Consider the following 18,000-nt stretch of genomic DNA (forward strand, 5'->3'; position numbering starts at 1 on the left):
GCCGTTAAATACAGTTTTTTAGTAAATTATGTTTTCGACTGCTGTTAGGCTTTGGGAGAGGTCAAGATTTCTTACTTGCGTTATCTCACTTACGCTGCATTTATCACATTCTCTCTCCGGCCACCCACTGACATAAAACACTCAAGACCACATAACATTCCCCCCCCCTATAGTTCATTCTGCAGTAACTGTTGGATAGCCACTTGTGCACAACTTCAGACCTTTTCTCTTACCGCCACCCAGTGGCAACTTGTTGCAATCAAATATGAGGGGCCAGACATCATGCCAACTAGCTTTTGGATTATATGTAGATAAGGTTTTCTTTTCATTATAATTTCAATTGAGATATATTAAACCAGATTTTTTTTTCTTTTTAATCGGGGAGCTTCTTTTTTCTTTTATTCTCGTCTTTTCTATTCTGGCATCTGTCTGTGTGTCAATTCCACTTTTTCCGTTTCATTTTCAACCAGTTTGATTTGCATGGGGAACAGATGCTTACATCGCCACAGCAACTGGGAGAAGAAAAAACAAAAAAAAAACAAGTAAAAAACAACAACAACAAAATCTGTCCATTGCCAAACTTAACATAAACAGAACACACCTGGCTTTGTTCTTAGATTCATGTCTATAAATACAAATGGGTACTAAATGACTGAAGAGAAAAGTGTAGATTGTCAGTTAAAAATATAAATACAAATGAGTGATAACTGTACAGACTTGGGTCTTTTGTGCAGCCCTCACTGGATAGTGCATGAAAATGATGGTGCAAAGCTAAAAACTGTTGAAGACGCAATGGAGGTAGGTGTAAACATTCACTCCTGTCTGTCTGCCTGTCTGTCTCTGGAGTGACATAAGAGGCAGAAAGGCAGCCCTCCCTCCCACCTTCCCTGGCGGTGATGACGACACTTCCCTCGGCGCCCTCTAGATGGCAGCAGTGTAAAGGAAAACGCCATTATTCCTTCCGTCCCCATCACCCTAGCCTAGCAGTGCAGTGGCTGAGACCGTGCCAGGCAGCCATTAATAACTTGAGAAAAGTCCTCTGTTTGCCTCATCCTCTCGTCTCACTTGACACGGTTGGCCTCATTTGAACTTTTGACCGGCCTGGTAATTTGCAATGTAAGCTATCCAATTTACAACACCTTCACAACGGCGCATGCTAACCCATTATTCATCAGTGCAGTGCTAGCTCCAGAGACAGAGTGAGTGTGTGTGTGTGTGTGTGTGTGTGTGTGTGTGTGTGTGTGATGATATGGTTACACTGTGCAATGAGACAAGAGCACACCTGTCAGTAAAGTCAGACACAAAAACACTCTGGACTTTTATCCACAGCTCGAAGCAGCACATAAAAACAGAAAAATCCCGGTCCATACAGTCACATACTGCTTCCGAGCCGCAGAGGCGTAAGTGCTGCAGGCACTGATATGACTGATAATAATGTTCAAAGTCTGGTGTCACTTCAGTGAATCAACTTATGATAATCAACATATGAACTCTTGCCCTGCAGTTCTTTTCTCACCCAAAAAAAGAAGAAAAAAAAAAGAGAAACATGAGGCACCACCCTCACCCTAAAACTGATCCGGTGGTTTTGAGTGTTTTGAGCAATTCCATCACAACCCCACAGCAGAATTAGCCCGCTCCACTCAGTGGACAGCGAGCATTCGTCAGCAAACTCTGCAGTGAGACGCGACTCAATGGCAGTCAACGTTTTCCCCCTAATGGGAAACAATTACACACTCAGTGGCTTCTTCACTGACTTCTGATGAGACTCATTCGCAGAGGAAATGGCCACGTAATCATGTGTGTGTAATGCGCTAACGCCGCTCATTGCTCACTGAGTCAGGCTCACACAGAGCTAGTCAGAGATGCAGTTGACTCTTCAGCCACCACACAAGTTTTTGCTGAGAGGGGGAAAAAAAAATGCGAAGGGAAATAGCTTTAAGTGTACAACACGCTCCCTCTGAGAAATGCCTGTGTTGTCTTGGACCTGTCACTTTAAATGTGTCCACACAAACAAGTCTCCCACAAAGCCAAATGATTCCTGTTGCTTCCTCTTTCTCAGGAGAGTGACTGTGTGAATAGATTACACTGGGAAATAGGCACTTTTTATGATTCATTCCCAGCTGGACGACTGCACTGATGTAAACATACCCAAATTCCTCGTCCACGGAGGCATTTGGGTTGTCGTTTTAAGCTTTAGTGATAAATTCTGCGGCATAAAAAACTGGTTTAGCTCCCTCATAACATAACACGTACACAGATAGAGGTCATCGTTCATAAGTTTGAGCCAACCACCGAGTAATCCTTCAGTAATTTGAATAAATTGAAATCTTGATATATTTAAAAGGGTTCTGTGGAACTTCGGTGTTGTGCTGGAAGCTGGTCATCAGTCAGCAGAATCCATTTCTAAACTAACGTTAGCGACTGTTGCACTCTGTTAATGGAGCAGAGAGGCACTGAGATGAAGCACTCGAAAACATGCATGAAGCAACCCCCACGGTAATGTGACATATCGCCTTCTGGTGGAGAAAACGTGAAATAGTGCCCTCTAGGGTTTCCTTCCAGTGGCGAAAACACGATAAAGTGCCCTATAGGGCAGTGGTGTAGTCTACGCGATACACAGGTATAGACCGTATACCCACTAAGAAAGCTCCAGGATTTCTATATACCCACTTACAAATGTGCAAAGATCTGTAACAATATAGTTTTGTGACAGAACTTTAACTTCAATGATTTTGTTGTGCAAATACTGGCTAAATAACTGCAATAAAATACATTTTGCAGGGGAATGCGTCTCCTCTTTTCACTTTTATTCACAAAATTTTGGCCGTGACCTATACCTGACGTCACCTACCAATCAACACAGTTGCTTGATGGTCATTTCCCCGGCTAGACAGTAGTGCTCAGGAGTGCAAGTTTGAAATTAGCTAATGTAGAATCACTTCACGTTATAGAAAAGGAGCCTGATGCTAACGTTACATTTGGTACATGAAAGTCACATACAAGTTTGCAGATATTTTTGTAGTAGCAGGGGATTGTTGGTGTGCATATTGAATTGTATTTACTGCTGTGCCATATCTGGTGTAAGTGAAGTTAATTAGCTGCGAGCGATGTTCTCAATGTCGGTCAGTGTTTTTTACAGTGATAATTTTACTGTGAAATCTAGCTAACTAACTAGCTAACCTTACTGGCTAGCTAGCAAACTAGCTAAGCTAGCAAGGTAACGTCATAACTAGATTAAACGCTCATTGTTTGTCTTTGTTCGTGGCACATTTCCCTAATGAGCATCTCTGTTCGCAAGCTAGGTAGATAACGTTAGCTTGCTAGCACCTTTCTTTATTGAGCAACCAAGGCACAGCAGCAGTATCAATCAGTACAGACAGCAGTGCATGTGTGTGTGGGTCCAGTAGACAACAGAGAACAATTCTTTTATCCCTCTGTATATCTCCTTGTTTCTTTTAGATGAGAACTGGCCAGCCTTGTGGACTGAGAGTCAGTAAAAACAGGCATCCTTGGTTAGAGTGGAGGGACAGAAACTCAGGTAAATATCAGCCAACATGCAAAGCTGTGATGTAAACAGTTGAAATTCATAAAGTCAATTACTGTATGCAAATGACAATATAGTTAATTCATGGTCATCTTAAAGGGTAGCGCTCGACCGATTTTGGTTTTTCAATGGCCGATGTCGATGCCGATATCATGTTGTTGTTTTTATTTGTTGGGGTTTTTGCATCTGATAACAAAAAGACACAAAATTGCTAAACTTAAACGAACATTTATTTTATTTCTGTATTGTCTCTGTTTGCTTAGATGTTTGCGTAGATCTGTACTCTGTCTGCAGTGCACGTATTTTAGATGAAAAAAAAAACATTTATCAACAAAATAAATGTCCTCAGGTAATCAAAAAACGGAACTTTGTTAAAACACGATAAAGTGCGCTCTGTGGTTTCCTTCCAGTGGAGACAACGTGATGAAGTGTCCTCTAAGGCGCCCTTCCAGTTCACTACAAACGTATTAGGACTTTCTGCGCACCGCATACAGCTGGTGCCCATTTTTTCACCACCACTGAAAATGCATTCTTTGGACTGTTAGAGAAAATCCGACCCGAGACCTTCACAAAGAAATCCACAGTCTGGCAGCACTGAACAGCGACTGTATAGGCAACAGAGAGAGAACTAGGCAAGGTCTCATTTTTCACCTTTCAAACTGCTCGCACATGGCCAATAAGAGTAAATGATTAATACATGTAAACTGCTGCAAATTCTTACATCTGGCCCCTTAAACATCATTTTGTAAAAAAAAAAAAAAAAAAAAAAAAACTGCCGGAAGTTGTCATTATCAAGCACAGAGCATCTCTTATTATCTTCCCGAACGTCAAAAGTGGATGTTGACACGTGTGATGGGTTGTTACTGCGTGAGGATTTCATGCCTCAACATATGCAATGACTCTAATGCCATGTAATCCTGAGGACGATTAATCACCTCATTGTCGCTCCTGAAAATAAAGTTCTCAGTCATCAGCAGCAACAGTTACTATTGAGATAATCAAATCGACTGCGTACGAAAACAGGACGCATCTCCGTGCTACCATCCCCACTTATCTGCACTCTGAGGTCTTCTCAATGATAAACTAATCTTCAGACTGGTTTCTTGCACGAAAATTCTCATTCAGGCTCCGTTGCGCAACGTTTTCCTGGTGTGCATGACGACAACAAATCCTGCATACATCGTGTTAGTCATGCATGCAAAGCTGATGCAAATAGTAAGCAACAGTGTCACTTCTTTAAGGCTTGGATTCAATTCAAAGGCAAGTTCCGAGTTAGTGGTCTAGACCATTTGCCGGTGGGATATTTAGTTGTTGGGAACAAATAATTATGTTGCACGTCAGGGATCAGCTGAACATATGAAATTAGCCACATTAGGTAAAACCAGTGTCTGAATTACAACTGAAAAATACTAATAAGTACAAATGGGTCTCCATGAAAACATAATAGAATTTTTTATGTCTAGCATATTTATATTTTGTGCACGCAGGCGTTCTGATATTGATTCGACACTCCCCTCGCTGTGTAAGAAGACTGAAATTCTCTGAGGTGTTGTGATAGTCTTTTAGCTCTTTTGTTGCTTCCCTCAGACTCCTTCAGCATTATCTATTCAGCAAACCAATTTTTGTTTTGACAATAACAAATGCCTCTAAGTTTTCACCGCCCTGGCATCTGAGAAATGGAAATATATATATATATATATATTTTTTTGGAAAGAAGTATTCATCTTCTTTCTCCCTTATACTAGTTTCTGGAGAGATAGGGACACTCAGAGATATGAAAGAAGACCTGTGGTGCCGTCTACCTTCAGGGGATCTTTTGTTTAGATGCGTATGACATAAGTGTTGCTTTTGCCCCGCTCAAAAAAAAAAAAAGGTAATTTAGTCACCGACTGCTGTCTCTCACACTATTAACATGCTGCTCAAAAGGATACTACACCGGAAGTAGATGGAGGAGGTGCGTCTGTGACAGCTCTAAAGGGGCACTGTGTGGTTTTGTAGAATTCAAATTCAAACTCAGTATTTGAATGTCTAAAATATTAATGAGGTAATAATACAATCACTTCCAAGGACCTCAGAAAACATAAGGTCCCCAGAATGCAGTGTGAAATTTCGTTGTCCTTCAAGGTTTAGTCATTCATGAAAATGGGGAGTGTTTGTTTGTTTGGGCATTAAGAAAACAGATCTTATCACAAAGTGCACCTTTAACTGCATATGAATACATATTTTTGTAACATCTCCAAAAACATGCATCTCTTTTGGTGAATTTGCAATCAACAAATCCGTTCTTGCTGTCTGACTGTACAAAGCATTCAAACATGGTCCGGTTATTTCCAACAAAACAAACAAACAAACAAACAAAAAAAAACAATTCAACACAAGAACAGGATTAAAAAAAAAAAAAAAAACAACGCTAAAAAACATTAGGAAATGATTAACGAAAAAGTCAGAGTCGGCTGTGACTAACTTGCAAAATCGTCGGCACGGAACACGTATTTCAATCCCTTAAACTTCCTCCATCTTTGCAACATGTGGCTGGGACAGTTTATCATACTGAAGGTTTATCTAAGTGTGGGGGAGAAGTGCTGTGCTGCAGGGAGAGATTGCCTTTACTTGCTCGGCACCAACAGAGCAAAACAATGTGCCGCATGATAAAAAATTGCTTCATAACTCTCACATTGTGTGTCTGGCATCATTATGAGGCACAATAGCCTCTGGAGGGGCCCCGACTTTTATTGGCGTGCCTCTTGCAGCAGCAAAGTCTCATCCATTAAACAAATCAGGGGGTTATGTATTAGATTAGCTGTACAGCAGGCACTGGGGAACGCCTAGAAGAACACATGAAACCTCGTCTCATTCCCCCTCATAATCCCCTGGAATAAAATACCTAATTGACAGCATTAGGGTGATACTGTCAGAAGGTGCCTCTTAAAGCGTAATGTATAATGAAAATACACAACGCTGCTAAATTGCATTTTTTGGTATTAAAAATGATAAACGGCAGCCATTTGGGGCATATTTAGAGCAGAGCCTCTCCTCGTAGCATGCTGCCAGATCTCATTTTTCCATATTTCTTAATAAATTTGCGGTGTCAGTGATATTAAAAGCTCATTTCTGCTGAGGAATATTTAATAAAGCGCCTGTGTGATAGGAAGCCAATGTCACGCAGAGAGTCAGGAAACTGGTAGGTGGCAGCTTGGAACGCCCACCCCCCACCGCGTCCCTCCGCCGATCCTGTGACCTGTGAGGTGAGAAATGGACCGCCCCCCACTGGTGAAGGGTCAACACTGCAGCGGAGGTTCAAGAAGTGCCCCTCACAGTTCAGTGCACTATTCATTCTGCAACCAAGCTGAAAAACAACAGAGCCTTTTGACTTTCTCCAAAGTGAAAACTGTCTGCATCCCATTTTCTTAAAGTGTTGGGTACACTTCAGCTCACTGTTCCAGGATGAGACAAAAGCATCGGCCAGGCAGTGGGGGTGTGTGTGTGTGTGGGAGCGCAGTATGCCTCCCTATTAAAGGCGCACAAAAGCCTTGAATGATTTTTCTGGGGAGGAGTGACCTGCTTATAGCTAAAAGAAGGATGTTTATGGACTGGAGAAGATTATTGCTCCGGCATACACTTTGATCTAATGGAAAATTAAAAAGAAGGTAAACTGCCTCCTCCGGTCATAATAAAGCTAAGGACCACTTTGAAAAGACCATAAATATCATACTTTTGTTCCTTAAAATCCCAGCTGTGATGGAGCGTGCCTGAGGTTGAGAGTACTTGTTATGGTGCTGAAATATAGCAGCAGTCATCTGCATGAAATGTCGGTGTTTCAGGTTTCTGCAAACCATGACCATGTTCAAATTCGTACGCGTCACACATGCACTGATGACATTTCTACAGTGCATGCCCTTTCACATTTACATCACACATGAGCTGACTTTATGTGATGTAAATGATCGCTGGGCAACACTGCCAAACCAGAGACCACAGTTTGAGACCACGTTACAACATCTGTTAGCATGAAGCCACTGGAAATATTTTACAAGACGTCGAGACATTTTTTGGTGATAGAGGTTGAGGAGAAGAAAGGCAGTCAAATACACCAAAGCGACACGATCGGGAAGCCACTGACCACTGTTCAGCACTTCACTCCAACATTTGTGAGCGTGAAACCACTGGATATCTTCAGCACGGCATCAGGAAGTTTTCAATTGGTGTTTGTGGTGACAGAGGTGGAGGGGACAATGGTTGAGTTAGGCTATGCGACAATACTGCCAAGTGAGAGACCACAGTTAAGAGACTGCGTTCAGACATTTATGAGCGTGAAACCGCTGGACATTTTTAACAAGATGCTGAGACATTCCATCCATGTTTTTGGTGATAGAGGTTGAGGAGAAGAAAGGCAGTGAATCAACCAAAGCGACAATATCTGACCACAGTTCAACACTTCATTCCAACATTTGTAAGCGTGAAACCATTGTTTTTTTGTTTTTTTTTCAAGAAGTCGGGACATTTTCCCACCTTTTTGGGATCGAAAGAAGTGGAGGAGAACGTGGTTGAGTTAAGCTATATGACAAGGCTGCTAAGCCACTTACCAGTGTTTCAGCCTGCGTTTCAATATTTATAAATATGAAACCACTGGATGTGTTTGATGAGAGACCAAGGCAACTGTTTCTGACTGTTTCCAACCATGTTTGTGGCGACAGAGAAGGAATGAGGTCGAGTCAAGCTAGGCGACAACACTGCCAAGCCACTGACCACAGTTTGAGACTGTGATTTTGACATAGGTGTGAAACCACTGGAAATATTCAATGGAGACCTCAGGACAATTTGCGGCCTTGCTTATAGCGACAAAAAAACATATTTAACATATTTATGAAAGCCGGGACAACTCCTGCTGTATTTGTGGTGATCAAAACAAGTGTGGCCATTTCAAACTGAAACATGGTCTTTTCCCAACTCTAACCTAATGACAAGTGGTGTTTGTGCCTATACCTAACCAAACAAGTTCCAATATATGTAAACTGCCAACATTAATTCTGCCAATTGTGCTGATATATTATCTAAAATCAAAAGACGACTGTGTTGGGATAGGCAGTGAAGTTGTGCAAAAACAGGTAAAAATACAATTGTTTTACCTTTTTATATAGGGAAATATGTTAAAGTGAACAAATCTGATGAATAAGCACAATTTGAAAAGGATTTAACACACTTTATTTGTTCGCCTTACTGATAAACTAAGCCTGACACAAACATGTATAAAGTATCTCATGCCTTTTTAAACTCCATTTGCAGTTATGTGTGTGTGTGTGTGTGTGTGTGTGTGTGTGTGTGTGTGTGTGTGTGTGTGTGTGTGTGTCTGTGCATGTGTGGAGAGAACTTAGGGTGGGGGAGAAGAGTCAGAGTGCAGGATTTCTGTCCAGATGTGTGGACATATTGTAACTCCGGGAGGCCCTCACCCTTCTTCTAGAGTGCAAAAGTATAGGCAGCAGCTGGTTCCGAAAGTAATAACCTTTTGTCACACTGTTTCCTTTGCTCCCATTATCTTACTTATTTGTCTGCCACTGCAAAGTCACTGCTTTCAAACTATTACAAATAGCTGCAGTGAGCACAATAATATCACTATCTAAACGTTCTATTTGACTTTTATTTGTGTCATTTACACAGAGCCACCCCCGGGGAAATGATTACCCTGGATATGGAGAGATATTGCCTTCCGCTGTAATGTACTGTGATAGCTGAGAGAAAAATGGAAATCTTTGCTTATGATGCAGCGTGGAAAAAAAAAGTGGTCCTGGGTTATAATTTTGCTGTCAAAATGCCTTCCTATTCACTGCCCGGGCATGTTGTGTCGCAGTCTTGTAAAAATGCAACTTCAGATAGGGGCAATAAATATTTGGAGTCACTTGATCAGCGGCGAGATGACAATTTAATCCGCCACAAACCTGATAAAAAACATAATGAAATCTATTCTACTACCAGACATCACTCTCACCACACTCCCAGAGCACGGGGGCTGACAGTTCAGCTCAGCGTTTGAATCGACAACACGGAAACATGAGACTATGTTTTATCAAATCTGGATCAGACCTTCAAAAGCGCATGATGGCACAGCCACATATAAGTGATATTCAGCTCTATTTCACTCATTACACCTATAAATCCTCCTCGCGGCATCCGTCTTTACTGTGTTCGGTGTGACAGGTGCAACGGAGCCGACGCACGAAATTCATGGGATTTTTTTTTTCTTTTTTTTTTTTTCCTTTGGCACCTTGCGTCGACCAATGGCAGAGCGCGCGGAGTCGTGGCTGGCGGGCTCCGGGGGTGATCGTCGGGCACCTGTGCCAATCACAGAGTCAGTAGGAGGAGTTCAGGGGCTCGGAGGTGTGTCTGAAGAATACGAGTCTACAGCTGCATAGGGTATCCAAGTCGGGGAGTAATGGCATGAGTAGTGCTTTTTACTGTTTAGACAAGCTTTTGCAGTGCGCACGTTGGAAACTAATATTCGACTCTTTTCTGCGTTCGCGCCGGTCACAGATAAGACCCGCAGGCGCTGAGGGGACGAGGCGGAGGACCCGTCGGACAAACTGTAAACTAAAGTCACAAAGAAAAGAAAAAAGCGACCAAAGTCCCCAAAGTCACAGGCTGAGGAGGCTTCAGATGATCCATCCTTTCTGGCTGTTTCAAGGAAGGATACGCTGCTGGACATGTGAATTTTAAAGGAGATACTCGCCAAGCACAAACATGAAACCAACGACTGCCCCGTGTTGCTTCGGCTTTCTCCTCGCTTGCCTCTTGTTCGGGTCGAGCTCTTCACAATCAGGTGAGTGAACGCCGTCCGTCCGCTTCGCCCGGTGCGCAGCTCTTGCGTGTCCGCGGAGCCGCTCGGCGCGCACTGAGCGCAGTGGCACAACTATCCATCCAGGCTGCGTACTTTTCTCCCCCCAGTGCTGTTGTTTTTTGTTTGTTTGTTTGTTTGTTTTTTTACGCATGAAACAAATGTATTAAGGCTCGACTTATGAATGCTGGCATTACACTTTCTTGCCAGCGTCCTGGTACTGAAGGAAATCACACCTGAGCAGAGGCTAGGCGCTGTGATATTGACACACAGGTGTTGTTTGGCAGGTTGTACCAGGAGGCATTTCTCTATTTATGAAAGCGTCTCTGTCCTCTCCGTGCACAGAGCGGCACTGTTGAAAATCTGGAGGGAGAGTGTTCCATGTCCATCACACGTGTCCTTTGGACACAGTGTGGACAAACACAGACGAGTGACAGCCTCGCGCTACAACAGGCTACTGTGCCCATGTCTCCCCTCCTGTGGATAGACAGGCTGTCTGATGCACGACTCAGTTCTGAGAAGTTCCCTTCTTGAAATTGTTCTCTCTCCCTACAGACCAGTTTATTTCTAAATACCGACAGCGAGGAGGAGGGTGATCAGCTGTGACCCCCGCGTCGATTTTTCAGTCACTGGAAATGTCGGTTTGCAGGGACAGCGGGCTGTATTTACTTCTGCGCTTCACATTTCGTCGCTCCAAGGGCACCGATTTGAAGTCACAAAGCGGAGGCTGTCGTTGTTGTGTTTCAGCACTCATCATCTGTGCAACTCTTTCACCTGAACAAAAGGGCAAACATTGGACCATATGCATCCTGTTACAGGGATTTAAAATAAATAAATAAATTAAATTAAAAAAAAAAAAGCAAAGCGGATTACCGTGAAATTACATTATTCCTCATTTCATAGTAAGTCTCCCTCAGGGACTCTGTGGTGGACCACAGTTTGACAGTCGCTTGCAGCGCGCAGCACTTTCACACTGGCGGCGGCAGTACCGCTCACACAGTGCAGCGGCGCTCTTTACGCACAGGGGGGACGTGAAGGTGCGCGACTGAGCATGAGAGAGAGAGAGAGGGAGTGTGTGTGTGTGTGTGTGTGTGTGTGTGTGTGTGTGTGTGTGTGTGTGTGTGTGTGTGTGTGTGTGAGTGAGTGTGTCTGAGATGGAGTGATTAGAGAGGCTTGTAAATGTCCGCCGAATAGACAATACCTCCTCCACCACCACCATCATCACCATACTTGATCACCTTCATGCGCGCAGAGGAGGAAGGAAGGAAGGCGATTCACACAAGATCGCTAAGTGTCTCTAGTTTCCTCCCTCTGCTGCGAGTGATGGTCAGTGCAAGCCTCGCTGTGTGTGAAAGCATTCGACCACCTATGTGAAGAGATGAGACTGATCACGAAAGAAATGGCTTCACGCTAATCATAAATTAAGAGCAGGAAGTGTTGAAGCATCTGCTGAAAATCTGTGATATATTTTTTGAGAGAGAGCTCTGTCTCGCCAGTCCTACTGCTTAAAAATCTCACAAGAATTAACTAAGATAACAAAAGAATAAGACAAGTTTGATGTATTTAATTGTTTTAGTGAAGCTTGTTTGTTTTGCAACGTGTCCCAAACTCATCAGCAGTGAGTGCGCACAGTTGATTTTAGGCACACAGGCCCACCGGCTGCAGCCTGTGCTTAGGTAGATTCTCCTCCAGTGGCGCCTCAAAGGGAGCAGGAGGTGATGGTTGTTGACTGAGGCAATGTGATTGTGATTTGGGGCTAAACTGATTTGATTTGAGTCATCTTCTGCACAGAACGTCGCCCCATCGATGATAACGCAATCAAATGAATTGTTCCAAAAGAGAAAAAAAAAAGAGAGAGCATGTAGTTTTTGCCGAGCTGTTTCACCTGTTACAGGAAACTGGAGGCCCCCCTCAGTGAGAAGGAAATGGCATGTCTTCAAGAAAATAAAAACCTTTTTTTCACTTACTTTAGCAGCCAACCTTCGATAGAGCTATCTATTTGTCAAGACTGATGTTTTGGAGCTTGTGAGTGTAACAGGAAATTAAATAACATCATTTCTTTTGCTATCAAAACACATTTTAAGACACTTTTTAGGACTATCCCTCCCGCACCTGTGTTTCAGCAACTTGCTCGATGCATTTCTTGGGAGAATCATCCAGCATAAAGGCGAGAGTGGCTGATACCATCCCCTAATCTTGTAAAAAAAAAAATTTAAAAAATGTATGTGTGAAGTTAAAGGAACACAAATGAGAGCCAGAAACCCACAGACACAAATTAAGTGAGAGCGGATTATATAGATACAGGCGTGAACACGGATTAAGCTCCGTCTGTGAGAGGGGAGGAGGTGAATGTGAGTGTGCGTGAGCATCGTGTTTGTGTGTGCACCTGTTGTCTGCGTGCTGTGGCCTGATGTTTGTGCGAGGCGTGACGTTACAGCGGTGCACGCGCACTCAGGAGCACGCTGGCACAATCGCATCTCCCTTAGTGAGTCACCCGAAAACGCAACACTCCCTCATTGTGTGGACTAATTTCATGTGTCCTTTCTCCCCTTGTGGTTGCCTTGAATCCAAGAATCTCAGCAGCGGTGAGAATCAGAACCCTTCCCCAGACCGCCGCTGAGTTTGTGTTTACCGCTGAGGAGCTCACACATTCTGCATCTTTCCCAGCCCACCGTGTAATCCTCAAGTCCCTCAAACGCAACAGAAATCACCTCAGCCGGAGTTAATTTTCCACATGCCAGAGGGCACGTGTCTGAAAAGATGCGAGCGAGGTTCCCCGCGCCGCACTCTGCTCCTCATTTGACTGCAGCTTTACGCCGGAGCTGGAGGATAGAGGTGAGGGGAATGCATACATCTGCCGATCCTGAACCATATGGCCGCGCTCCAAAACTCTGTCTCGTGGTTATGAATATTCACATTTTTTCTCCGGTGCGCAGGAGTGCAGTCAAGTCATCTGCTCTGAATGCAACTGTGTGTGATTACGTGTGGGGTGGAACGGCGGCTTGTGGATAAACTACATCCGTAAAATGACACTCCTATACAGCTCGCAGCAGGTTTCCCTTTTCTTAATTTAATGTAAAAATTTGAGTTTAAAGTTTGGTTTTGGAAGAATTCCGCTCAGAAGATGGATGGACTGCCTCCTCGTACCCTCTACGGCACCCTTGATTTTATAGTGGCGCCCACAGTTTACTGGACCGAGGTTGACAGTGCAGCTCCAGTGTGTGGCTGATATGCGAGTTCACAGTATATCAAAATGTTTACAAGGGGAATCGAGCGAGGAACAGAGAGAGATTCAGCTCGGGGAAAAAAAGGAGAGTTCTTTCTCTTTTTTTCCTCTTTTTTTTCACACTCTCCCCACGCCGCAGACCGACACTTCTCGTACACTGTTCTCCGTTGTGTGTGTGTTTTCCTTTTTTTTTTTTCTCCCTTCAGCCCGTTCTGAAGCATAGGGAAAGAATGGCGTTACATTAAGCGGGCCCACACAGCTCCGCTCCGTCACAAAGCCCTCTTACAGTCATATCTTTGCCCGCTGTCGCTTGATAAAGGAGCTTTGACCCTCCGCTGCCACCAGGCTTTTTTTATTAGAAGAATGGCAGTCTTTGATTAGGTGGTGATCCGCTTCCATTTGTTGGAAAAAGGAATGTGAACCTCTGTGCTTTCATCTCCTCTGTCTCTGTCTGGGGTGAGAGATGAGGAGCGACCTAACGCCATCGATCCACCGTATGGAAAAAAATCTGTCAAACTAATGTGATTTAACGCCGAATCCTCCTGTCTTGCTCTTGTAAATGTGTTTTTTAAAGCTCATCAATGACCGGATGAGGCACAAATGGTGAATTATTTGGTGTGTGTGTGTGTGTGTGTGTGTGTGTAATTAAAAAATGTAGATTATCAGTCTTTGGCCTTTTCCGAATGAGGCTTTGTCGACCTTTCCTTTCAATGCTGAAACTCAAAGGCATACCACTGGTGTTCCTATCATCCATACCTTGCTCTATGTTACTGACAGAAAAAAAAAATAGCCACCAGACGTTTGCTGCAGAAAAGAAACCCACCATTTTTATTGTGTTTTCCTCCCCGGGGGATCTCAACCCTGCAGCCAGATACAGAATAAACACCCTTCTGTTTGTGTAATCTAGACTGTGGTTTTCACTGCGAGAGTACAGTGGAAACCATTAAGTTTCCTATAAATCTCTCAACAAACAAACTGCTTTTGAACCCCTGGCATCAATAATACATGTGCAGCACCCAAACCGTGGCCCGAGAATCCCTAATGAAAAATCACTCTAATATTCCTACAGGGACCGAAAAGTGTGTGTGCAGTGGCCCACTCGATAGTGTCTCCGCGACCTTATTGTCCCTAATGGTGTGTTTTGTTTTGTTTTTTTTTTTTTATATCTTTATCTGCTGTGATGTTCCTGTGATACTCTTTAATCACTCCCTCAGGGACTTGTTTTATATTTGTATCGGAGTCACCCGGACTGTATTAGATCACGGTTATTTCTCTGACAGCGTTATCTCTCTCTGACGACACGACGTTGTCTCCCAGTTTTGACTTGTTGATGGGCTCATAACCAGTCAGACGGTCCGCAGCCTGCCAGAAATGATTGGATCATATCCTTTCTGACCTTTACAAGCGTCACACCCTCATTTATCTCCCGCGGTAATAAATGCGCCACGCACGTGCATGTGTTTTGCCATGCGTCATTGTCAGCTCGGCTATTAAATGTCCCTTTTTGTGAAGGATGTCATAATTGGAATCGGAGCGTCACCCGTGTCTGGGCGCACTTGATTTTTTTTTTTTTTTTTCCAGTTGTTTATCATGTGTGTATCAAAAATGCAAATTTGTGTGTTTGGAGCATGATTAACAAGCGATTTGACTGCAGCAGATTGGAGAAGGCTCGTTCAAAAATGTGATGCGTTTCCCCCAGCTTTTATGGTGTCCTTTGTTGGCCTCTGTAAATTGTGTCTGACTGCGAGAGAATGAAAGAGGGGAGGCGGTGCGCATGTGAGAGAGGCGCGCAAATAGAAAAACTGATATTACGCAAGCAACCAAAGTCCTTCATTAGCAAGGTAGCGCAGCAGACACTCAGCAGCAACAATGCGAGCAAGGTCCTGCTTGATTTCTTTGACAGTATACCACAGTTTAGACAGATTGGGGACTAAGTTTCAGCAGCGGGGAAATCAATCCTTTTTAATTAGGATGGCAAATGTGCGTTTAGAGCCACCAACAAGAACGTGCAGCATGGAAAATAATGAAGATTCTCCGGGCTTCTGCTGCCATTTAGACTTTTTTTTTGAGTGTGCTGAAATGGGATCGACACAAAACAACACTCCAAGAAAAGAGGCCAAATGTTGCTGTGTCATGCACAGTACAGACAACTGTCAGTCAAAAATAAAATCCCTGCCTCGACTTATTCTCTCTGTAGCGCCATGGCTGCGAGGCTCAAACCTTCTGTCGGGGTGAATAAGTTGCCAGGTATAGAAGAAAAGTCTGTTCTTTTTATGTAAAGGGTAAAAATAGATTACTATCTGCTAAGCCAGAAAGCGAGGGAAACATTAACCAAAACCATATACTGATTTTAGTTCACCCTTTATGTAGGAAAAACACTGAAACAGAGTTGAGCCAACTGGTGCACACAGTCACGTAATTAATTTCCAAGCATCCATGTGTTTTAATCCCCAAACATTTTTTTGTTTAGCCAGCCAGAGATTCCACAATACTACTGTGGCAAAGGACTCGTCATTCACCAGTTTTGCTTTTTTTTTTAGACTCGACCAACGTTGTTATAATGGTGCCCTGTGCGAGGCACACAGCATCACGTGCAGCAGCGGGCACGCCGTCCCGTCCTCACCCTGTTCACAGAGACATTTTTTGGAGCCGCTGCTAACTTTGCTGTCAGCTTAAAAGCAGAAACAATGCCCTCCTATCCCATCAGGCAGCGCATAAGGGGCTATTGTCTCAGTGTGTGCATTTGTATGTGTGTTTGCGAAGCTAGAAAACTTTCACACATCCATCAACGGAAAATTCACATTCGCAGTGCTGCTAAGTCTCTTGAATGAACATTCGTTTTGTTTTTGGCAGCATCAAACACATACAAATTTTTACATCATACTTTAAACAGACAAAGTTTTCTTTTGATATGTGCATGATACTGATGTGAAATGTGCCGCATATAGGTTCTTTCATAGGATTTACATTAAGTTGTCTGCCAGTGCCAGTGGTGCCTCACACACTCCAAGACTCACCCCCACTCACACTGCCGTCACCCTGAAGTACGAGGCAAATCTGCGACATCCAGGCCCCGTCGGAAAACCTCGCGCCTGTGTTCGCTAAACAATGCAGATGTGTTGGGGAGTCTGAACGCGTCATGTATGTCTGTCACTTTTGCAAGACTTCTGATCCCCTTTGTTGTCGCTGCTACCCCCTCTCACAATAAGCCTGTCTGTCCCTCCGCATCCTCCTGGAGGGCTTGCAGGGAGGCTGTCAGGCACCGACCCCTTTTGACAGCCACATTTGAGGGTTTCAAAACGCGGCGACAAAAGGGGTCTCGGAAACATGCACATAAACGGCACCAGTATATGTGTGTGTGTGTGTGTGTGTGTGTGCGTGTGGTGATTGTCTGTCAGTGTTTGTTTGTATGGCTGCATGGTTGGAGGGATAGAGGGTGACTGACAGACTAACCGAGCTCCAGAGACTCTCTCTTTCTTTCTTTCTCTCTCTCTCTCTCCCACTGTCTGCCTGTTCCTCTCCTCCGCCCACCCTCTGCCTTCATCTGTGGCTTTGTAAAGCCTCCACATAATGTGGGAGCATTAAAATGACAATGGAAATTATGGCTAATCTTTGTTAAGGCACACTCATTACCGCCACGTTTCAGAATGAGAGTCCGATGATAAGAGTTGGTCTGCCTTTTTCTTTTTTTTTTTTTCCCTTCTTCCTCCCTCTCTCTGAAGCGACAGCCTGACATATTGGAGTGATGTGTTTTCTTTTTTTTTTTTTTCTGCACTTTTTTTGTGTGTTATTTTTCTATTCCCGCTCAAAGTTAATAATGGTGGCGAACATATGAAAGGATGATAATAGGCTGACAAGTTGGGCATGAAAGACTAGCTCCACCTTCAAACGAGCTTTTCATGCCGTCCTGCGTGTGGGTGTGTGTTGAGGGGCTGATTTTTTTTTCCTTCTCCCTCCGCTCTCTCCCTCTCTGTCTCTTTCCTCTTTTAGTAATCCCCTTATAAAATATTCATAGCTAATCTGCATTTACAATGTAATTACAGACGGGCTTTGAGTGATATCGGATATGGCCGGCGGAACACACACTTCACGCAAAATCTTGGGTTTGGTGATTTGTGCGCCTGAATAAATACCAAAAACCGGCTTGGGATGTGGTTCAGATTTACAGCTGCTGTTTATTTAGCCAAAAATGAACTTTTAATTTTTAAAGGGGCACTATGTCGTTTTGGAGAATAAAGCCGAACTCCGATTTTTAATATCTACAATATAAATGAGGTAATAATACAAACTCTGAAATATTGTTTTTTTCCCCATAACTGAATAAACAAGCTGTTCGCCCAAGGGAAATCCAGAACACTGTTCAAAGCTTAAAGGTGGCAGGGTCTGCCAAATATAAACAAAGTG

At 43.6% G+C, this 18,000-nt stretch overlaps 1 protein-coding gene across 1 annotated transcript in view; it reads left to right on the forward strand.

Moving 5' to 3' along the window:
* Positions 1-975: 975 nt before the first annotated feature.
* Positions 976-18,000, forward strand: part of LOC119025841 (receptor tyrosine-protein kinase erbB-4-like) — a 338,953-nt gene continuing 321,928 nt past the window's right edge. Inside the window, exons 1-4 of the mRNA XM_037109810.1 lie at positions 976-1,116; positions 3,460-3,538; positions 9,824-9,916; positions 10,070-10,355. Coding sequence (XP_036965705.1) covers positions 10,277-10,355 — 79 coding nt within the window. The 5' untranslated portion in view covers positions 976-1,116; positions 3,460-3,538; positions 9,824-9,916; positions 10,070-10,276. The remainder of the gene's footprint in view (positions 1,117-3,459; positions 3,539-9,823; positions 9,917-10,069; positions 10,356-18,000) is intronic.

Source organism: Acanthopagrus latus, chromosome 9, assembly GCF_904848185.1.
Source record: "Acanthopagrus latus isolate v.2019 chromosome 9, fAcaLat1.1, whole genome shotgun sequence".
Lineage (NCBI taxonomy): Eukaryota > Metazoa > Chordata > Actinopteri > Spariformes > Sparidae > Acanthopagrus > Acanthopagrus latus.